At 53.0% G+C, this 22,238-nt stretch overlaps 2 protein-coding genes across 7 annotated transcripts in view; both read left to right on the forward strand.

Moving 5' to 3' along the window:
- Positions 1-193: 193 nt before the first annotated feature.
- Positions 194-13,653, forward strand: MED1 (mediator complex subunit 1). The gene is made up of 17 exons (XM_048927156.1): positions 194-417; positions 1,269-1,375; positions 1,854-1,932; positions 2,335-2,389; positions 2,512-2,644; positions 3,398-3,426; positions 3,785-3,856; positions 4,181-4,255; positions 4,816-4,889; positions 5,241-5,330; positions 5,471-5,582; positions 5,873-5,997; positions 6,202-6,320; positions 6,595-6,796; positions 6,951-7,046; positions 7,140-7,245; positions 7,725-13,653. The coding sequence occupies exons 1-17, from the start codon at positions 390-392 to the stop codon at positions 10,972-10,974; spliced, it is 4,752 nt and encodes a 1,583-aa protein (XP_048783113.1). The 5' UTR covers positions 194-389; the 3' UTR covers positions 10,975-13,653.
- The window catches only part of FBXL20 (F-box and leucine rich repeat protein 20), a 20,435-nt gene continuing 11,396 nt past the window's right edge, over positions 13,200-22,238 (forward strand). For 2 of the 6 annotated variants that reach the window (XM_048927172.1, XM_048927171.1), the window contains exons 1-3: positions 14,218-14,387; positions 19,014-19,075; positions 21,501-21,555. In XM_048927172.1, coding sequence (XP_048783129.1) covers positions 14,346-14,387; positions 19,014-19,075; positions 21,501-21,555 — 159 coding nt within the window. In that variant the 5' untranslated portion in view covers positions 14,218-14,345. Of the gene's footprint in view, positions 13,293-13,988; positions 14,081-14,217; positions 14,388-17,480; positions 17,778-19,011; positions 19,076-21,500; positions 21,556-22,238 lie in introns of those variants that run through there. The other 4 variants (XM_048927174.1, XM_048927170.1, XM_048927169.1 and 1 more) reach the window with 4 other exon arrangements.

Consider the following 22,238-nt stretch of genomic DNA (forward strand, 5'->3'; position numbering starts at 1 on the left):
AGAGCTGCGAGCGAACTTTGCTCTGGCACGGGGAGTGGACGAAGCCCCGCCTTTTCCGTCCAGGCGGCTCTTTATCGAGGCACGCGCGCTCCGCCCCTCCCCGCCAATCGGCATTTGGAAGGCGGTTCGGAGCGGGGGGGCGGGGCCTGAACGGAACGTTCCGCCTCTCCACCGCGACTCCCTTCCTCTCGCGAGACTCAGAAGTTCTCGCGAGAAGTGGGATCGTCGCGCGCTCGGAGCAGCCGCGGCCGGAGAGAGATGGCGGCGGACGCCGCCGCCTGAGGCCGGAGCGGAGCGGCCCGGCCGCGGCTTTCCCGTTCCCTTTCCGTTTCTCCAGGCGATCCCGGCGCTGCGGCTCGGCCGCCGGCCGCCCCTCCCCTCCCCGCGGCATGAAGGCGGTGCCGGGAGGCGCTGAGGGTGAGTGCCGCCTAGCGGGGCGCGGCCGCTGTGTGGAGGCGCAGGGCGGGCCCGGCCCGGCAGGGGGGTTTCCTCCCGTCACGGTGTGCGAGGCTCTGCAGGGAGCGCTGAGCTGTGCGATGTCGCCGTGCCGGGACAGCCGGAGCTCACCGCACCAAACCGCCGCCGCCGTCGGTTGTGCCGAGCGCCCCGTCCTGCCGGCTGGGCCCGAAGCGACCTCCCACGGCCTCGTTTTGTGCCGGAGCTGAGAGAAGTGTCCAAAAGCGTTTAATAAACCTTTGGTTGTTTCTTGCTTGGATTTGATGGGGTCGGCATTAAGTCCGTGATATCTGTGTGTCAGTAAGCAAACCCTTCAGGTTCTGCAGGTGAGGGCTTGCAGGGCCTTTTGCTGTGGCAGTTCTGATGCTGCAGGCTCATGTTTGTCTTGGAGCCAGAAATACCTGTGACAGTTTGTGCTGGTGGTGCTGTCTGCTGTTTGCAGTTTGGTCAAATGCAGCTATAGAAAAAATCCTTGTCAAAAAGGGGGGAAAAGCATTGAATTATAATGCTACTGAAATTCATGTTCCCTTGTGTACGCATTGCCAGAAAAATGAACTCTTTCCCCACGGGACTTTTGTATTTGATCCGTCCAACACCAGAGTTTTGCCCTGTGTCCCCTTTCATCACCTTCCATAACAGTGGAACTTTCTAAAGCATACCAGAATGAGTTTGTAGAGCCCCACGCTGTGTAGATGGGAACCTGTGGGGCATGGCAAGCATTTGTAAAGGCTGTGTGGGTCCTGGGTTGGTAGGGCTGTGCTGTCAGCTCACATTCTCTTTTCTCTGTGTTTTCCTTGCGGTTTGTCTGACAGAGGCAGAGAAGCTGAATAAGATGAGCACTCTCTTAGAAAGACTTCACGCAAAGTACAACCAGAACAGGCCTTGGACAGAAACCATGAAGCTGGTCCGTCAAGTCATGGTGAGAAGCGCTGGGCTCTGAGCAGGAGGGCTCTGCAGTTTCCTTTTCAGTGATGTTCAAAACTCAATGTTAGCTCAGTCAGGTGTGGCTTTGAAATACTGGCCGTGGTGAGGGTAGAAAGGAGCGGGAGGCAGGGAAGAGCATCATCAAACACTGTGGTGTTAAAAGTTAACCTCTCTTTATTTCTCTGGCTGCTCTCATACAACTCCTAGCTTGTACTGATGAAGTTGTTACGGTCTGGTCTTTCATGTGAGCAAGTTGCTTTAAAAAAAAAAAATCAATTCCAGACCTGCTTTTTTTACCCGCTGTCAATGTGGAGATGATTCTGGTAGAGGAATCAAAATGAGGATGTAATTTGGGGATGTAATCCACCTTTAATTACCTGAATAAATCTCACTCGGCTGAAGGAAAATTGCAGTAATTTTCTCTCGTGGAGTGAAACTTCGAAAGACCATTTTTCTTCTTCTTTCTGACGTAGGAAAAGCGAGTTGTGATGAACTCTGGGGGGCACCAGCATCTGGTGAGCTGTTTGGAGACCTTGCAAAAAGCATTAAAAGGTTGGTACGTCCTGTGCCTGCACTTAGGAAATGCTTCACAGTGATACACAGTGAATTGCTCTGCATTAGAGCAACCTGCAAGGCTGCTGCTGGCACAGCTCACTGTGCTCGTGGTGCTCACGGTTACAGAGCCTGCTTGTCTCTTGTGTGTCGTTACCAGTGAGGTTTGCCTGTGTTGTTTTCATTCTTATTGCCCATGCCTGAATTCCACTTGTAGATGAAAACCCGCTGTCTCTCACTTCTTCTGAGAATGTTTGTTTTTCTCTATGCGAAATGATTCTGCTTGTTTTCTGAGTGTGGAGTGGGCATGAGTAAGGAGTGGAGGTTGCTTTTGGTGCTGATACATCACTGCTGGAGAGCTGTTCAGTCTCAGTAAGGCTCATTTTTGCTTTCTTTGTCCAGTGTCTTCTCTGCCTGCCATGACGGATCGCTTGGAGTCCATAGCCAGACAAAACGGGTAAGGCTTCTCCTTTGTTGTACAGCAGAGGCCTCTCCTATCTGTACATCATAACCTCACTGCTGGTTTGGCTGTTTCTCGTGTGCATCTCATGGCAATTTTTGTTTTGTTTTGTATGTAAGCCTCGGATCTCACCTCAGTGCAAATGGCACTGAATGTTACATCACTTCAGACATGTTCTATGTGGAAGTCCAGTTAGATCCTACAGGGCTGCTGTGTGATGTCAAGGTGGCTCACCATGGAGAAAACCCTGTGGTACGTATTACTGAGAGAGGCAAGAAAAACGCCTCTGTTTTTGGAACTGCTTCCTTTTTGCTCCCCTTTAGCTTGAGCAGAGAAAATGCATTATACTGAACATTCCACCAAACCTAATGTTGTACCTTTGCTGCTTGTTCTGCTGGAAGATCAGAGCTCCCATGGAGCGATCTGTTCCTCTGGTTTAATGCTTGTTTGTGCAAGGACAGTTTTACTGATGGTCTTCTCTTTTTCTTTGAATAGCTTTACAACTGAAAAAATTCCTTGAGGAAGTTACAGGCGTGATTCTGAAAGTGTCATTTCTGGGGGAAGAATAGGGAAATTAATCTTACAGAGCTTAGATCTATGAATGGAAAGTACTGAGGTGTGAATGTTGTGTTTAAGAAAATGTCTGTAAGAAAATGGCTTTACTTCCCTCCTCTGTAGGGAGTTTGAGTTTGCAGTTTTCATTGATGTAGCTGCTCTGAAATCGGACTGCTTGTAAGGTCTCTGTTATAAAATCATGGGCTTTCAGCCTTAGGCATCACAGCTCTCAAAAGTTTATTCCAAATTAGTAGTTTAAGAAGAAATAGCATTGCTGTCATCCTGCAGAACTAGAAACACAGCAGTGTAGTTGTGAACGTTTGGTTGCTTCTCATCACAAGCTGGTGCTCACAGATTTCCCTGTCCTGATATTTTACAGCTACTGTGCTGCACAAAGACTTAAACTGATGCATTTGACGTTGATATTGCTGTGTGTTCTTTCCTTTTCAGAGCTGTCCAGAATTGGTGCAACATCTGAGGTGAGCAACAAGAGCTGTTGCATATTCTGATTTTGATCTGATGCTGTTTCATGCTTGGAAACACAAAACATTTCCTAACTGTTCTTCCCCCCAAAGTCTCTCCCCTTCTCCAGGAGGACTCCTGGCTTTGGTTCAGATGTTTCTCATCCTGGCTGCTGTGCATGATATCTTGCAGGTCACAGCACAGCATTCATCAGTCATTAAAGCTGGATCATTTAAAGGACGCCACGCTTAGTTTTGACGTGGCAAAAATCTCTTCTGAAGTGACCTGCTGTCTGTGCTAATGTAACTTGTACAAACACAGCCTTACCTGCAACACATCTGAATAAATGTTACTTTTCCTCCCTTTTATTTTCAGGGAGAAAAATTTTGATGAATTTTCTAAGCATCTGAGGGGGCTTGTGAACCTGTATAAGTTGCCAGGAGACAAGTAAGTGGAACATGCAGTGCATTTGTTTACATCCACGTGTGTAACAGTGAGCAAGCCTTCAAGCTTGCAGTTCTGTGTGTAACTTCTCACTGCTCCTGCTGCTCCTGCTGTTCCTTCATCGTGCTGACTTCATCCCTGTGCCTTGCATGGTGCACAGTACTGAACTCACAGTGGGAATGCAAACTGAAAAGTTAACATTTCAGAGTGCTTCACCTGTGCAAAGTGCTGCAGCTCCTCAGCCAGAGCTCCTGGCAGTTCCATTTTTTTGTACAGTTCCTTTTACTTTTTCTGACTGTTTCTTCTTTTCCCTTATTTTATTCCCAGCAAACTCAAAACTAAAATGTACTTGGCTCTTCAGTCCTTGGAGCTGGATCTCTCCAAAATGGCAGGGATGTATTGGTAAGCACATTGCTACGACTTGCTGCTTGTTTGGTGGTGGTATTGCTGCATCAGGGGGACTGGTTGTTAATCATGCTAGGCACTGTGTATCCATGTATCCACTACCAGTGCCTATGTATTGTGACACTACTGCTAACAAGCACAGCACTAAAGTTTAAAAAGGCTGTGCTAGCAGAGGAGAGTGGTAAAGAGAGACTGAAACCATTGCTCAGAGCTTTCTGGAATTTACCAGTATCCTTTTGACTACAGAATTCAACTGAAAAAAGCCTAGAAGGCCAAAAAAATAGTTGTAGCTAGATGGATTAGTGATAACGATGTTTCACAGTCAAAAATGGAGCTGCATTTCCTCATCTTTTACTGCTGTGGAATCAGGAGATAAAGCATCTGTGCTGTAGCAATAAGAAGTGGCTTCTGCTTTGCCTGTAGCAGTGTGAAGTTTGAGATAAGCAGCTGAGCAGTGTGTATATTGAGTTAAGATCTTCAGGCTTCCATCAGCACATGAGTTGTGGCTTCAGGTGTGGTTTTGGCTCACTGCAAACTGGTGATGGCCTCTCTTGCAGGCAAGCCACCAACGCAAACCCACTGGACAAGATTCTCCATGGCAGTGTTGGCTATCTCACCCCGAGGAGCGGAGGTATCTTTGATTAACCTTAAAAAAGAAAGGAAAGGATGATTTTGTCCAGGGTTCCCTTTATTATCATCAATTCATGTTAATGATGAAAAATGCAACTCAGAGAAGGATGAGGTGGTGAAATATCTGTAAGTCCCACGTGATCCAGAGTGCTGTTTCTCCTTTACCAAGCCATGCGTCGCAGCACTGTGGCACTTGGCCGTGTTTGGTCTTTGGCAGCTCTTTCAAGGTGCTTTAGGAGCTCTGTGCAGCGCGTGCTGAGTCACAGTGCTGTGTTATGTGCTTGCAGGGGTTAACAATGCTTGGGTTCAGTTACATCATCCAGATGCTTGTTCATAAGCCTCTCTCCTTCAGGTCTCCTTATGAATCTCAAGTATTACGTCTCGCCCTATGATTTATTTGAAGATGGCACTGGAGCCCCTGTTATTTTGCATGAGAGCAATGGTAGGTCGCTCGTCAAAGCCGCTGCAGACTGCTCTGCCACGTGGAGAAAGTGATGCATTTCCACTTGGGATAATTCATAAAGCTTGCTTCGTTTTTTTCATCAGCTTCCTTTGTTCTTTGTCTCTTGCCTCGTCTCGCAGTTCCTCGATCTTTGGGGATGAACGTGTCGGTGACAGTTGAGGGAACCATGGCGATGTACAAACTTCCCATTGCGCCGCTGATCATGGGTTCTCATCCAGTGGACAGCAAAGGGTGAGCAAAGGGCCTGGCCCCAGGCCTGTCTCAGTAGTCTTGTTCAGATGCAAATCCAACCTTCAGCCTTCTTTTGAAGTTAGGATGGGGAGATGAGTGCACGTTTTCTGAAGCTGAGAGCTGTGTGTGTTGGGCACCTGCTGTACTTCTAAGGAGCGCCTTTTACTTTTTAAGGCAGTGTAACAGTCTGCTTGTGTTTGAGAAAAGAAGAAATTGCGAGTCTGGCACACGTAGAGGAGCCAGAGCCATCCCTGCATCTAACAAGACCTTGTGTTAACTCAATATTCCAGAACTCCATCTTTCTCATCAATCACCAGTGCCAACAGCGTGGATTTACCAGCTTGCTTCTTCTTGAAATTCCCACGTCCCATTCCGGTGTCCCGAGCTTTCATTCAGAAACTTCAGAGCTGCACAGGTGAGCTGCAGATCTGGGAGACAAATCCTGCCTGGGTTTTTATTCATAAATTGCTGCTGTTCTTTAAAGTGTGCCATAAAAGTTACTTAAGGTTTTGAGCTCTGTTAGTGGTAAGAACCCACTGGGCCTCCTTTCCTAGACAGCAACTCCCCTTCACCTCTTTCCAGCTCCCAGGTGCTATTGTTCTTTGCCATTTTTTTCCAGGCATTCCGTTGTTTGACACAGCACCAGCGTTTGTACCCCTGTATGAGCTGATCACACAGTTTGAATTATCCAAGGAGGCCGATCCCATCCCTTTGAACCACAATATGCGCTTCTACGCAGTAAGTACGTTGTTACAGTCAGGGTGCTGTGCTTGTAGGTGAGCAGTGTGGGGGTTTTGTTTATTTCAGGTGTCCTTCAAGCAGGATAGAGGAAGCTGGTACAGCATTTATTCTTAGTTAAAGGCTGTGCTGTTCAGTCATTAGAATTCTGGTACATTTTCTGCCAGAAAGATGGTTTGGCATCACTTGATTCTGGAGGCTGCACTTCCCTTCCTAGCTGTTTTATTACCTTGCACTCAGTACTAGCTGGAATAAAGCACAAATTGTTTATCAGGCTCTTCCAGGACAGCAGCACTGTTACTTTCTGAACAAGGATGCTCCTCTCCCAGATGGAAGAAGCCTTCAAGGAACATTGATCAGCAAAATCGCCTTCCAGCACCCGGGCCGGGTTCCTCTTATCCTCAATTTGATCAGACACCAAGTGGCATACAACACACTGATTGGCAGCTGTGTCAAGCGAACAGTTTTAAAGGAAGGTGGGTACAGCAACAAGTGGGATATATTGTGCAAAAAATAAAGAACCCTGGGTTTTTCCATTTCTTTTTCCCCTTTTTTTGTTGAAGTGTATTGAGCCAGTACTTCTGGTTAATCTCCTGTGTTCTCTGATTTCATAGTTCCTATGTCTTTCAGATTCTCCTGGGATCCTGCAGTTTGAAGTTTGTCCTCTCTCAGACTCCTGTTTTAGTGTATCTTTTCAGCATCCTGTGAATGACTCTCTGGTGTGTGGTAAGAGCATAATGTATTTCAGGGGAGGATGTCAGCCTTTTCTTCCACTGTAACCAGAGTTGTCATTTCTTCTAAATGCCTTCTCTCTTTCAGTGGTAATGGATGTGCAAGACTCTACTCATGTGAACTGTAAGCTATACAAAGGGCTGTCTGATGCTCTGATCTGTACAGATGATTTCATTGCCAAAGTTGTTCAAAGGTAAGCTGGATGTTTTTGTTCCGTCATTTGGTGTTGCTTTGGGTGCTGTCTGTAAGCCAACATACAGTAACGAGCAAGTGCAGTTATATGTAAGTGTCTTTGATGGCATCACACCCAGTTTTTCATACTACAGAAAGCTCAACTTTGAGGGGCAGAACTGGCAATGCAAGAACAGTCTCCAAAAGAAACCTAGCAGCAGCTAGAATCAGTGGCTGGTCAGCTAAAAATGAATAGTTTCCCAGTGTTCCTATGTAGTGATCAGGACAATTGGTCTCTATCTGGAGCATTTTCCAAAAGAGTGTTGTTATATCCCCACCTCAGAGCAGTGAGATGTGGGATCAGAGGCTGGACCTGCTGCTCTCTTGTGCCCAAAAGCCTTATTGCTTGCCTTACGTGTGATGAAGTGGTTAAAACGAGCTCAGTAAGCATTGCTGTGAGGCAGCAGGGTAGATGCTGAGCCCTTTGTTTGTGTCCTGCAGATGTATGTCCATTCCTGTCACCATGAGAGCAATTCGTAGGAAAGCAGAAACGATTCAAGCAGATACGCCGGCCTTGTCCCTCATTGCAGAGACAGTAGAAGATATGGTGAAGAAAAACCTTCCCCCAGCCAGCAGCCCAGGGTATGGCATGACCACGGGCAGCAACCCAATGAGTGGTACCACCACCCCAACCAACACTTTTCCTGGGGGGCCCATCACCACTTTGTTTAACATGAGCATAAGCATGAAAGAGAGGCATGACTCGGTGGGCCACGGCGAGGACTTCAGCAAGGTGTCTCAGAACCCAATTCTCACTAGTTTGTTACAGATCACAGGGAATGTGGGGTCTGCCATTGGCTCGAGTCCTACCCCTCCCCATCACACACCACCACCGTTATCCTCACCAGCAGGCAACACCAAGAACCACCCCATGCTCATGAACCTCCTTAAAGAGAATCCTCCCCAGGATTTCTCCACTCTGTATGGGAGCAGCCCTCTTGAAAGGCAGAACTCTTCCTCTGGCTCTCCCAGAATGGAAGTGGGCCCTGGGGGGAGTAAGCAAAAGAAAAAAAAATCCCGCATGCCTGCCGACAAGCCCAAGCATCAGACTGAGGATGATTTCCAGAGGGAGCTTTTTTCAATGGACGTTGACTCCCAGAATCCCATTTTTGATGTCAACATGACTGCAGACACCCTGGACACCCCTCATATTACTCCAGCACCCAGTCAATGCAGCACTCCTCCTACTACGTACCCCCAGCCCATACCTCACTCGCAGCCCAGTATTCAGAGAATGGTTCGACTTTCTAGTTCAGACAGCATTGGAGCCGACGTTACTGATATCCTTTCGGACATAGCAGAGGAGGCTTCCAAGCTACCTGCCACTAACGAGGACTGTCCCCCCATCGGCACTCCCGTGAGGGACTCCTCTAGTTCAGGGCATTCACAAAGTGCCCTCTTTGACCCAGATGTTTTTCAGACAAACAATAGCGAGAACCCGTACACGGATCCAGCAGACCTGATAGCAGATGCTGCTGTGAGCCCCAACAGTGATTCTTCAAACCATTTTTTCCCAGATGGGGTAGATTTCAATCCCGACTTGCTAAACAGTCAGAGCCAAAGTGGCTTTGCGGAGGAGTACTTTGACGAGAGTAGTCAGAGTGGGGACACGGATGATTTCAAGGGCTATGCATCTCAGGCTCTGAGTACTTTGGGAGTACAAGTGTTGGGGGGCGATGGGGGGGAGAATAAATTTAAGGGGAGCAACCCGTCTGATACAGTAGATTTTAGCATCATAGCAGCTGCAAGCAAAGCGCTGGGGTCCTCTGACATCATGGAGCATCACAGCGGAGGTCAGAGCCCCTTACTGAACGCAGGGGATTTAGGGAAAGAAAAGTCTCAGAAACGGGTAAAAGAAGGCAATGGTTCAGGAGGTAACATGGCAGGTTCTGGAATAGATGGGAAGCCGGGGAAGCGCAGCCGGACGCCCTCCAGTGACGGCAAAAGTAAAGAGAAGCTTCCAAAGCGGAAGAAGCAGGAGACAGATGGGAAGTCTCCGTCCCACAGTTCGTCCAACAGGCCTTTCACACCGCCAGCAAGCACTGGTGGGTCCAAATCTCCTGGGAGTTCAGGCAGATCTCAGACTCCTCCCGGTGTAGCTACTCCTCCTATTCCAAAAATCACAATCCAGATCCCAAAAGGAACTGTGACTGTTGGCAAACCGTCTTCTCATGGCCAGTATACGAGTAGCGGCTCTGTCACCTCCTCCAGCAGCAAAAGCCATCATAGCCATTCCTCCTCCTCCTCCTCTTCTTCCTCTTCTTCAACCTCAGGCAAAATTAAAAGCAGCAAATCAGAAGGGTCTTCTGGCTCAAAGATGAGCAGCAGCCTCTACTCAAGCCAGGGTGGCTCCAGTTCAGGTCCGTCCAAGAGCTCAGTTCAGTCCGTGGGAAAACCCGGATCCTCCCCCATCACCAAACACGGCCTCAGCAGCGGTTCTGGAAGTACCAAGATGAAGCCTCAAGGAAAGCCATCGTCACTTATGAACCCTTCCATGAGTAAACCAAACATCTCTCCATCTCATTCTAGACCCTCAGGAGGTTCTGACAAGCTCGCTTCTCCCATGAAGCCTGTTCCAGGCACTCCCCCGTCATCTAAAGCAAAGTCACCTATCAGTTCAGGTTCTGGAGGCTCTCATATGTCTGGGACCGGGTCGAGCTCGAGTATGAAATCGTCTTCAGGAATGGGATCCTCTGGGTCTATGTCACAGAAGCCGCCTCCATCATCAAATTCTTCCACGGCATCTTCATCTTCCTTCTCATCCAGTGGGTCTTCTATGTCGTCATCTCAAAACCAGCATGGAAGTTCCAAAGGCAAGTCTCCTAGCAGAAATAAGAAGCCATCTCTGACTGCAGTCATAGACAAACTGAAACATGGGGTCGTCACTAGCGGGCCTGGTGGAGATGACCCAATGGATGGACAGATGGGGCCGAGTTCCAATTCCTCGAGCCATGCTATGTCCTCCAAACACAACATGGCTGGGGGCGAGTTCCAGGGCAAGCGAGAGAAGAGCGACAAAGAAAAATCTAAAGTCTCTGTTTCCGGAGGATCCGTTGACTCTTCCAAGAAGGCTTCAGATTCCAAAAATGTTGGAAGCACCGGAGTGGCCAAAATCATCATCAGCAAACACGATGGTGGTTCTCCTAGCATTAAAGCCAAAGTAACTTTGCAGAAACCTGGGGAAGGAGGCGGGGATGGCTTGCGGCCTCAGATGGCTTCTTCCAAAAGCTACGGATCCCCTTTAATCAGTGGATCTACTCCAAAACACGAACGCTGCTCTCCCAGCCACAGTAAGTCACCAGCATACACTCCCCAAAACATAGACAGCGAGAGCGAGTCGGGCTCTTCCATAGCAGAGAAGTCCTATCAGAACAGCCCCAGCTCTGACGATGGCATCAGGCCGTTGCCTGAATACAGCTCAGAAAAACATAAGAAGCACAAAAAAGAGAAGAAAAAAGTGAAAGACAAGGACCGGGACAGAGATCGGGATCGGGATAAAGACAGAGACAAGAAGAAATCTCACGGCATGAAGCCGGAGAGCTGGTCGAAATCCCCCATCTCAGCCGACCAGCCCCTCTCCATGGCCAGCAGCGCCATCCTGTCGGCAGAGCGGCCGTCCCGGCCCAGCCCTGAGTTTCTGATTGGGGAAGAAGATGACGATCTGATGGATGTGGCTCTAATTGGCAATTAATCTTCTCAGTATCTTTGGAAGATGAGCTGCACGCAGGACCTGCAGGTGCTAGGGATGGAAGGGAAGGAACTGCTGGCTGCAGACCTGGCACGCTGACCTTTATGAGGTGTGCTAAGAGGAGAAAAGGTGTTTGCAAGGATCTCCAAAGACTACACAGAAAATGTGTGAGTGCCAGCCGCTCATCCTGCGAGCCAGGTTCCTGGATGTGGCCTTCATCCTATGGACACTTACACTCATCCTTAATTTATAAGTATTAATAGGCCCATTAGACTTAATGGGCGTGAAGCTAAGTGTGTGTGTAAGCACGGGAGCAGACCTCAAAGTGGTGCAACAGAGGCAGGCTGTTCTGGGGGGATCTGAGTTCCTCTGCCCCTCTTCCCACACAAAGTTGCTTTTGCTTTTAGGAAGTTTTAAGCAAATTATTTTAGGGTACGTTTTAGGGCTGGGTTTTATTCCTTTTAGAAGGGTGGTTGGCAGAAAAAGAAGAAGTGCTTTTTAATTATTTCTCTGGCATTTCTTCACGCAGTGCCTGAACTTCATCTTCCTCCGGTGTGCGCCGCAGGATCAGGCTGTGTTCAGATGGACATCAGCGTTTTTATTCCAGGTCAAAGCAGTGAAAGGTTGCTGTATGATTTGTCACCTCCCTTTCGATTTTAGTCGTTTATGTCCATAGCTGAGCGCACTGTGCTGCTCATCTTCATGCAATCTTTGTTTTAATGGCATGACACAGAGTCCAGAGTAGCTTGGATTTGGGTAGAGCCCATGGATTTGGAAAGCTCTGCACAGTGCAGCTTTGGTGATGGTGAAATTCTGGCGTGCGTTGGAACAAATCTTAGTTTATGAGGAGCTCCGCTGTCTTAACTGGAGTTTTGTCTCCTTGTAAACCAAGCAAACAGAATTTCCCCAGAAGCCACTGAGCCGTGTTGGTAACGAGGGAGGCTGTGAGCCACGCACATCTCAGCCCTGCAGCCGCTTCCGAGCTGTGCTTCATCCGCACGCAGTGCTTCCCTTCGTGGTGGTGGAACGGCGGCTGTGCGTTCATGGCTAACAGGGGGTCTCAATCTCGGATGCTGAAGCACTCAAGGTTCTCTGGCAGTGCACACATGCGCTCCCTCCTCTGTCTGGGAGGCGTTTGCCCAGCGCTGTGAGTCACTCACGTCTCGTGGTTGCATTTACATTGCTGGAAAAACAGACCCTAGCTGCTTCATCTGGGTAATGACTGCAGCAGGAGCAGTGGGTTCCCTAAATGATGGATTTTCCCCTTTTGGCTGGAATTAAGAGCGTGACTCAGGCATCCTCTGTGGTTTTCTGGTCCCTAAAGGAAAAGAGACACAGGAGAGGGTTTTATTTTTAAAAGCAGTGAAATCGAATATGCTGAAGAAGAAACCAAGTGTTACGTGAACGCATCTTTTGAATTCTGTGCTGGACAGAATCGTGCTCCCATTGCATTTTGCCTGTGATTCCTGGAGGCCAGGATTCCACCCGTGGGAATGAGATCACGCTTCACCTTTGGGGATGGCATGTCAAGGATCTGCATTTCTCACAAACCACGGAGCTTTGCAGCTCTGCTGGCACCCTGACCCCAGCGATGTTCCAGGCAAGCAGTTTCTTTTTCTGGCTCATCCAAAGCCATAGTGAAGCAGATGCCTTTCAGTAGGGTGGCAATTGCTCAGTTGATTGCAGGGGTTTCCCACCTGTTCCTTCTGCCTTCAGCTTCATTCCCAGGCTCCTGTAGGATGCAGGAACCAAGAATTTCTCCGCTCCCAAACTGGAGAGCTGTCCCTAGTATTTTCCAACCACAGCTCCCCCCTCCCACCTTCCTGTGCTGAGATAAAGAAAAAAAGCAGTAATTAAACGTGGAGCCAATGACGTTGTCTTACACAGCGTCAGATTCGTGTGGCTGAGGGCTGCCCTGAAGAGGCTGTAAGGAATGCAGCACCAGGTGACTTTCTCTCGAGCCCCTGCTGCAGCCGCCGCCTCTGGAAGCGATGCCTGCCCAGCTCAGCAGGCCGACAGCTGTTTGAGTTCTGCCCCTCCATCTTTAAATCGTTCTGTTTTTAAAGCCCTTTGGTCCCTCCTGGGCTGCGTGGAGGTACAAGAAACGCTCTGAAAAGTCCAATCAGGGCTGGGGGTTCCGCAGGACGGTTTGCTGGACTTGTTTGGAGTCATTGTTTGCCAACCCGAAAAAGTTGTAAGCAAACAGCCTTCAGCTGCATCATCCCTGCAGCGATGCGTGTGAAAACAACGAGCTGAACGCCTTTCCTTCTCCGTTTGCCCAAGACCAAAGTTCAACGTTCAGAATTCATCTCCTGCGTCAGGTGGGTGCTGCGACACCCGCACAGACGCGGGGGGCAAAGCTCTGCCCTCGGCCCCTGCTGCACTCAGTGACCCCCGGCTGTGGGCGAGGGAGGGGGGGAGCGGCGGGACCCGCGGCGCCGTGCACAGAGCCGGGGAGGGGAGCCGGGGAGAGGCGAGGGCGCCGTCGCAGCTCCGCAGCCAGCAGAGCGCTGTGTGAACGCTCTCTTACAAATGCTTTATTTTTTAACTATTTTTGCTTATTCTCGATGATCCGTCTTTCAGTATTGGAAAGATCAGCGTGTACACAGAATAAAAGCCAAACCTTTTAACCTCGAGGGGAGGAGCGTAGGCTGAGATTAAAAGAAAAACGGTTCTTTTCTACGTGTTCGTTCCGTAAATCCGCGCCTGGGGGTGGAATCGCGCTCGCGCTTCGCGCGCGTCCCCGGGCGGCGGCGCTGCCGGCAGGGGGCGCTTTCCGCCATGCTCGATTTTCCCGCGCGAATGACGTCACCGTGACGTCGCGTCAACTCGGCGCCCCATTGGTCGCTTCCCGCTCCCCGTCTGCTCCTCCCGGAAGGGAACCGCGGGGCGGGGGGCTCAACCCCCGGGAACCCCCCTCATCGCCCCCCCCCCTCATCGCCCCCCCCCTCATCGCAGCCCCCCGGTGCGGCGGTGCAGCGCTCCCCCGGGGGTGTCTGTCTGTGCGGGGGGGGGGCACCCCGCGGCCCCCGGTACCGGGAAGGGGTGGGGACCCCCCAAAGCCCCCCTGCGGCACCTGGGCGCGATGGGCGCGGCGGCGCTCTGCGGGGTAGGTGGGCACCGGGGGAGGCGAGGGGTTGTGGGGGGGGAGGGGGGCGATGAGAACCGCGCACTCTCCTCCGTTCGCACCCCCCTCCCCCCCCGCGCCGCAGCACCAACCGTGCCCCGGCGCCGACCAATGAGCGCGCGCGTTGTTGGCAGGTGCCCCGTGTTTTTGTTTGGGGTTGAAGTTGAGGCCGTAGGAGCTCGGCTCACACCGGGCCCCGGCCGGGCCCCCTCTCCAGCCCCCTCCCTTCCCCCTCACACCCCTCGCCATGCGTAGGGAGATGAACGGCGTCACCAAGAGCCGCTTCGAGGTGAGGCCGCGGCCTCGGCCCGGGGGGCTGCGGGGCCTGGGGGGGGCGGGAGACGGCGCGGGCCGGGGGGAGCGGGGCTGCCTGGGGAGGGGGGGGTCCGGTGGTGAGGGGGGCAGGGGGTTCCGTTTCCTCCCCCGCAGGCCCGGGGGGACCCGACTGGCTGCAGCCCGGTGCGGCCTTCCGCGGTGCGGTGTGACGGCTGCGGGGGGGGCGGTGCGGGGCTGCGCTGCGGGGACGGATCCCGTCCGCTGCGGTGGGAGCGCTGTGGGTTTATTTGATTTCTGTTGTTATTCTGGTTTTAATTTTGGTTGGGGGTGGCTGTGGGCCGGAGCTGCGTTGTCCCCTTCCTTTGGTCACAAACGCTCATAAAATAAGAGGCGTTGTTTACCCAGCGCCCCTCCCGCACGGCTCGCTAAGCGAGATGCTCGGATGGTGATGGGGGGTGGGGGGGCTGTGCTGACAACCGTCACCCAAAAGCTGCCCGCGGGCCTTGCCCATCTCAGCTGTGTTGAGAGCAGCGAGGTTTGTGTGCACTGACAGCCCTGAGCCCCCCAGCCCCATTTGTCCAAATCTGCCCTGAGGAGAGCTGAGAGCTCCTCACCTTTAAACGAATCCTTTGTGCTGCGGATGTTTGGGGCCGAAGGGTTGAAACGTTCCCCCCCTTTGGTCAGAAAGGTGCACAGCTGGAGTTGGTGGCACCTTCCAGACAACAACACCGTGCTGCTTCCAGAGCTCTGTTTGTTGACAAAGAGCCGCTGTTTCATGTGACGTGGGGACAGTGAGGGACAATGGAGCAGAAATCTGCTGAGCGAGGCGCTGCTGGGGGGGGGGGGCCCTCATCGGTTCTTATTGGAGTCACAGAGGGGGTGGTGGGCGATGGGCTGAGCGCCTTTTGCTGCGAGGTGTGCATGGATTCTGTGTGTGCAACTCGAGTGGGGGGCTGGTATTAAAGGAGAGCAGGAGCTGTGAAGTGCCCAGCACAGCCTGTCCTGAAGGCACGGGCAACAAAGAGAAAATAATCCAACAAAGCAAACAAAAAGGCGAGCTTCGCCCGGGTTGACTCTGAATTTTCAGTGGCGTTGGTTTAATCTGGAGCAGATCGTGATCTGGATTTCATGTGGGGTTTCCTGTGCTTCCCAAAGCACAACAGATGAGAGGGGAGAGGACAGAAGGGGAGCTGCTTTGAGCTGCTCCAGCCCCTGGTTCCCATCGCTTCTTGCACCTGTTCTGACCACACACACCTGCCTGGGATGCACATAACTCAGGCACTCAGACCTTCCCCTCCCCTCCAGTGCTCAGACCCCCCCCCCAGTGCTGTTTTCAGAGCAGAGCAGCTGTTTCCCACTGCTGTCATGGCCCAGACCCAGGAGCAGTGCTGGGTACCAGGCCTGGGGCTGGCAGTGTGAGCAGCGCTGCCCTGCGATGCGCTGAGCCACGTCGTCAGCCCGGAGTAATTACAGCTGTTTTATTTCCAGGCTGTGAGCAATACGTGTAAGTCTCCACTACATCCTCAAACAAAAGCAAAACAAAACACACACACAAAAAAAAACCAGCAGCAGCCGTCCCGGCTTCCTGCGGGAGCCTTCGAAACCTCCAATTAACTGCAGCCGAATTGGGCTGCGGAGCATTTATGGGGCAGTTTGTGCCGTGGAAAAAAGAAAAGCTGTGGGAGGGAGTGAGAGCCGTGCAGATTCCATCCTTGGGACAGATGCATCCTCAGCTGGGATTTAGGATGCTGACTTTGGGAGCACTCTGACCAGGCTGGCGCAGCTCCTGGGGCTCGCTTGACTTCAGGGCTGCCCTGGGACGAGGTAAGCTGTGAGCAGGATGGGAAGCTCAGAATGCTCCAGAATCGAATTGCCTCTTGGTAATGAGTCCTGTCTGCATTCAGGGTGATGTCAGTTTTCCTAATCCCGTTCTGGAGCGCAGGGCTCCCGTCTCCACGTGCTTCCCGTGTTTCCGTTTTGGGGCTCTTTGTTTGCTGTGCTCCAGGCTGGGCTTTGTGGCAGCGCTGGGGCTGTGTGAGCAGAGGGGCGCAGCAGGAGCAGGGTTTGTAACTGGGCATCGCACAGCCTCTGCTTGCTGGGAGGGAGGGAATGGATCAGAACCCATCGTGTGTGATATGTGGCAAAAGAGAAGAGAAAGCCCTGCTGAGTGAAGGCAGTGTGGGGCTCGGGGGTCAGAGCAGCTTTCCTACAGCAGGGAGGGGGTGGTCGGTGCCCAACGTTGGGGTGGAGGTGTGGAAGCTGAGCGTTTCCCTGCTCTCCTGTTTGTTGTCCCCATTGTGTTTGGTGTTGCCTCGTGCCCCCGCTCCTGAAGGCGGCAGAGAAGTAAGCAGAGTTCCTGCAGATCCATCTGCAGAGCGGTGGTTGAACAGTGGAGATGAGGAGCGGTTGAACATAACTTGTGTTACATTTGCCTGTGGCGCTGGTTGGGCAGCTGAGCTGCAAACACCCGGGGAGGGCTGGGGGGGTTTGGGGGCTGCAGGAGGGTCGGGTGCAGCTCAGCTGCTCGGTGCTTCCCTCTGCGCTATGGGGCTGGTGATGTTTGGGGAGCAGCGCGTTGGGAAACGAGCTGCCTTCTCTTTATCAGCAGGGAAACCAACCTGGGCTGCTTTTCATTTGCATCCTTTTGTTCAGTGGGGTTGGGGCGGGTTTCGGCCTCCCGGTGCTTTGTGTCCCGCCGTAATTAGGGAGAGCTTTACGAGCCGTGGATTAAATGAGCGCCTGCTCGACCTCGCCGTGTCACCTGCAGGAGCTGCCTGTGTCGCAAGTGCGGGCTGTTTGTTCCCAGCTGGGATCGTTGGGCAAGAGAGGGGGGAGAATCACAGAGTCATTAAGGTCAGAAAAAACCCCTCAGACCCCCCGGCCAACCCTGGTCCGTCCCACTGTGCCCAAGCGCCGCATCCCCGCGTGCTGGGACACCTCTGGGCACGGTGGCTCCCCACCACGCTGCTCCTGGCTGCTCTTAGGATGCTCAGCCTGACCTCCCAGCGCAGCCTTGTGCCACAGTTGGGTTTGGTTGTGCCTTGCAGCCTGCCTGACAGGCACAGGGCCGGCCTGCGTGTCGCCATGCCTTGTGCTGCTTTAGATACCAGTCTTAATTGGGGCCCGGGCTATAATGCCTAATTACTGTTTTCACTGCTGGATCGCCTTGCCCAGCATTGCACCTGAGTCACTGCATTGGGAAAGCCGATGCGACGCGCAGCAGGGCCGGTCCCAGCTGGGCCACCCCACACCCATTGCAGTGGGTCAGGACGTATCTGTGGGGTCTGTGCCCATAGCACTGTCACCATCATCATGGTGGCACTCAGAGCTGGATGTGAAGCTGGCACAGCAGTGCTCACACACAACTGGAGGCCGTGGGAAGAGGCAGCAGTGCTTCAATCAGATCTGTGTGATAGGCAGCCCTGTGGCCCAAACGTTGGGGGCTTTTAATGGAGCTCAGAAACAGCACCAAAACACTGGGTTAAATAAAAAGCACAACATAACAGGTGCTCGGAATCACATTTGGTGGCAGCACGGACAGCCCCTGTGGTTCCCATGGGGTTCCCTGTGTGGTTTGTGTGAGGCATTGCGTGCCTCTGCAGGGGATGGGGGAGAGCTGTGCCATTCTGGGCTGCTCCATCTCAGTGCCCCGTGATCCCACTGCTGGCCTGGCTCCTTCTGACTTTGCCATGGATGCAGCCCATGGTTGGGCTGCAGGAACGGAGCTCCTCACCCCATCCCTCCATACAGAGCTGCTCCAAGGCAGATGAAGCAGCGATCTGATGGTGTACGTTGGGCAGATCACACACACAGCTATTTTTAGGGATATTAAGCCCATAATCAGCCTGGCTGGTCAGGAGCTGATTCCCTTCTCCTCTCCCTGCTTAGTCACACCGGGGTCAGTGGTGCCACAGAGGTGCACGCAGCAGCAGTGGGGCTCAGTGGAATCCCTGCACAGCCCTCACTTATGGCTGCAGGGAGCCCCTGTGTGCACAGACAGCTGCTGCTCTGCAGGGACGTTCCCTGCTCCCACCGTGGCTCTGTGCATCTCTGCTGGGAGCAGAGCTGAGCCCATGCCCAAAGCACACTGGGCTGCAGCACAGCCAGGGCTGAATCCACGCTGATGTTTCTGATTCTTCCATTTCAGGGCAGCAAAAGGTTCCTTCTGAGCTGGGGAGGTGGATCTGTGACACATCTCCATGCGGGCTGGGTGGGGATGTAAGAGGCAAAGCATGCAGCTGTGCTTGTAATCCCTAATTTATAATGGCAACTGTCGGCCCTCCACCTTTCCTCGCTTAAAAACAAATTCCAGAATGTGTTATTTACCCTCCAATGATTGCAGCCCGCTTTTTGATTACTCAGTTTCCCGTGGCTGGAAGCAGTTGTGCAGGGTTGGGACAGGGGGTGCCGAGCATCTCAGCTGCCTACTACACATCTCCCCCTTCAACTTCCCCCACAGAGGGTCTGCGTTGGGTGCAGTGTTCCGTGCAGTGCTGGTCCCTCCTGGGAGCCTGATGACATGCACAGGGTTTGCCTTGAGCTCACTGGTTGGGCTGCCCCAGCAGCTCCCTCCCCGCAGCGGGTTTTGTTTCCATAAGGAAAATGTGTGGCCAACCTGCTGTTGTTCTTCTTGTTACAGATGTTCTCAAACAATGATGAAGCTGTGATCAACAAGAAGCTTCCCAAAGAGCTGCTGCTGCGGTAAGAGCCTCCCTGGATCAGTGCTCTGTGCTGTCAGTGGGAGGCACCAGCCAGGCTCAGGTCCTGGCAGAGCTGCAAGCAAAGAGAAGCAAAGAGAGCACAGTGTGCTCCAGCACTTCATGCTGAGTGCTGATTTGCTGGGTGCCTGTTCTGTGGATGGGAGAGGTGTAGGGCTGAACAGGTTCCTTAATGAAAGTGGATGGAGAGAGCAGCGTGGCACTCGGACCCAGCAGGCAGGGAGGGGAGTGGGATGGGGAGCAGATGTGGTTGGGATGGGGACAGAGGAGCAGCGTCACGGGGAGCACTGGGGGTCAGTGGGGTGAGGAGGTGGGGGTCTGGGGGTGGTTTGGTGTCCCTGTGTCACTGCTGTGCCACAGGTGGCACCTGGGCAATAGGAGGAGGTGGAGTTTATAAACGTTAAGGTTCATACGTGATGGTTTTGAGAGCTGGAATCCACTGTGAGCATACTGTGCAAATTAATCAGCGTGGATTGACAGTGCGGCCTTTGAAAGAGAAACTTGGATGCGTTTATCTGCAGGAATCTCCTGTAAATGTGTCACTGTCTGTGAGACAAAGACGTGTGTGTCTGAGCAGCACTACAGCGTGGTGCCTTGTTCCCCAATTTGTTCATTCTGCAGATGGCATCGACGCCTCGTGTGTGTGGTTGCAAAGGAAGAAAGCTGTGCTTGAGCAAAATAAAGAGGGGGTGGATGTGAAAGAGGGGAACAGTGGCCTTTGTCCCACCCTGAGCTCCAGAAATGTGTGGCTCCAGCAGTGGCTCCCTGCCTGGGAGCTGGGAGGGCTGTGGGGGGCTGCAGGACCTCACCAGCCCCTCTCTGGACCCCTCAGGTCCTGCCTGGGTTGAGGTTGGGGTTGGAGCTCCTGATCCCGGCTGGGGTCTCTCCCAGCTCCCTGCTGCTAGAGAGTTGCTGACCCTCAGCTGGCTGCAGTGGGAAAGTGAGGAGTGCCAGGCAATCCCCGATGGATGAAGGGGCTGAGAAGTGTTCTGACTGCGTCGCATTGTGGATGTGCTGCCAGAGCCAGGCTGGGAGGCGTAGCCCCATCCTCACTGTGCTGAGCTGCCTCACCATGAAATCCTTCACCTGATCGGCACCAGAGCTGTCTGAGCCCCAGCTGGGAGCACTCAGCGCTCCCCTCCCCTCCCCATCCGATGGTGGAGCTGCCTTGGGATGATCCAGGAGGAATTCTGGTGTCCTGCTCTCACTGAGAGCACCCAGAGCTGCTCAGCAGGGTGCCGTGCAGGCTCCCTTCCCTCCCTTCCACCCCCAGAGCCGCTCGCCAGCTTGGCTTTTCTTGAGCTGAGCTCAGGTGAACACAAAGGTTCCCTTTGCTCTGTTGCACCCCATGCAGGTTGCTCATCCCACGCTGTAGCCATGTGAAGGAGGGCTGCAGTTCAGTGGCTGCCGAGCCCCACGGGCAGCTCCTTGGTGGGCTTTGGGGTTTTGCAGCTGCCCACCTGCGTCCCTGCTGCGCTCCCAGGAGCTCAGCGCTGTGCTGTGGGATGGAGCCGTGCTGCTGCTCTCCTGGGGCTGTGCCAATGGCTGAGGCTGAACTGACCAAAGTGCAGAGCGGAGCCACGGCCGCTGCTGAGAGCAGCGTGTGAGGCTGGGTGTGCTGAGTCACTGCTCCGCTCGTGAGCCAACGTCAGAGCAGTGCAGAAAACACAGAGGAATGCTCCGTGAGCGCTTTGGGAGGGAGAATTCCCCAGGCTCTGTCTGTGAGCACAAGGCTCCGAGGGGAAGGGGGGCGAGCAGGAGGGCAGAGGGGTGCGAATCCCCGAGATGAGGAGCAGGCAGAAAGGTTTGGCTCCCCAAAAGGAGGAGCCCCGGGCCCTGGTGGAGCTCCCAGGTGTTGCACTGCGGTGCTGTGCTGGCATCCCCTGTGCTGGGCGTAGGCTGGGAAGGGAGGAGCAGGAAGCAGGAAGGAGTTGGGCCAGGACCCAAAGCACTGACAGGAGGATGAGGAGGTTATTAATAGCCTGGGATTTCCGTGGAGAAAGTGATTTTTATGAAAGTGCAGAAATGGAGCCCCGTTGTTGGCTTAGCTGCTGTTCCCATGGTCTTGGGGTGGGTCTCTGTGTTCCTCTGGTGGGAATCTGGGGTAAAAGTAGGAATTTTCCCTTGCTTCTCTCATTTCCCTCAGCTTTCCTTGTATTGTTGTGCACAGACGTTGTGCTGAATGCACCCCCAGTGGGCACACAAATAGCATTTGATCCAAGGGAGGGCTGGGTGAGCAGTCCAAGTTTTTGGGGCGGCGGGGCATTGCTCGTTCTCAGAGCTCCCCTTGGATGCTGTGTTACCAGGCAATTCCTGCTCGCTCCAACCCCTTTTATGTTGTTTTTTCTCACACGTTCTGCCTCGTAAATGCAGGTAACACAAAGATCTCTTTTCCATTTCCATTGCAGGATTTTCTCTTTCCTGGATGTGGTCACTCTGTGTCGCTGTGCTCAGGTCTCCCGGGTGAGAACCTCCTCCTGCTGCAGGGCCCCCCCAGCACCGCACAGGGCTTTGTGGGGAGCTTTGCACACTGACTGCTCCAACTGCTGCCTTGTAAAGTCAATGCAGAGCTGCAGCACCATCACACAGTGAGATGCGTTGCGATTTGCACCCACTGATAAGTGCCCTTTCCTCTGGAGCTGCTGGGCGTCCTTTTGGCAATAACCAGACCTTAAAACAAACACAGGTTTATAATGCAGGGAGTCCATGGGCTCTCACAGTTCTCTCTGGCTTGCACAAGAGCTGCTGTTGTGCTGGAGGTGCAGCCCGGCGCTCACAGTGGGTGTGCTACAAAAATACGCCTATGCACAAACATTGCCGCACTCTTTCTTAATGCTGGCCGTGATGAGATTCAGCTGTTTGCTTTGCTGATGTAATTACAACTTTGAACACGGCACTGTGCTGAAAACCTTGGTTGATAAAGAGTAAAATAACTGATTGCTGGTAGTGGGCAGGATGGGGGGGGGGGGGGGGGCGGCCCTGGAGCTGTGGGTGCCTGAGGCCACGGTTGGCCCTGGGCACCTGGCCTGGTGGAGGCAGTCAGGGGGGCTTCAACCCAACCCAGCTGGTGGTTCTGTGAGCTCTGAGGTCCCATCCAAGGCAAACCTGCTGGTGGTTCCCTGGGCTGTGAGGTCCCACACACCGTG

The sequence above is a fragment of the Lagopus muta genome, chromosome 25 (genome assembly GCF_023343835.1).
Source record: "Lagopus muta isolate bLagMut1 chromosome 25, bLagMut1 primary, whole genome shotgun sequence".
In the NCBI taxonomy this organism is placed as follows: domain Eukaryota; kingdom Metazoa; phylum Chordata; class Aves; order Galliformes; family Phasianidae; genus Lagopus; species Lagopus muta.

Bases quoted from the DNA above. Each gene is read 5' to 3' on its own strand.
- MED1 (XM_048927156.1), top strand. From the start codon at position 390: ATGAAGGCGGTGCCGGGAGGCGCTGAGG. The intron at 1,933-2,334 runs GTTGGTACGTCC...TTCTTTGTCCAG, and splicing joins CTTGCAAAAAGCATTAAAAG to TGTCTTCTCTGCCTGCCATG. The intron at 5,998-6,201 runs GTGAGCTGCAGA...ATTTTTTTCCAG, and splicing joins GAAACTTCAGAGCTGCACAG to GCATTCCGTTGTTTGACACA.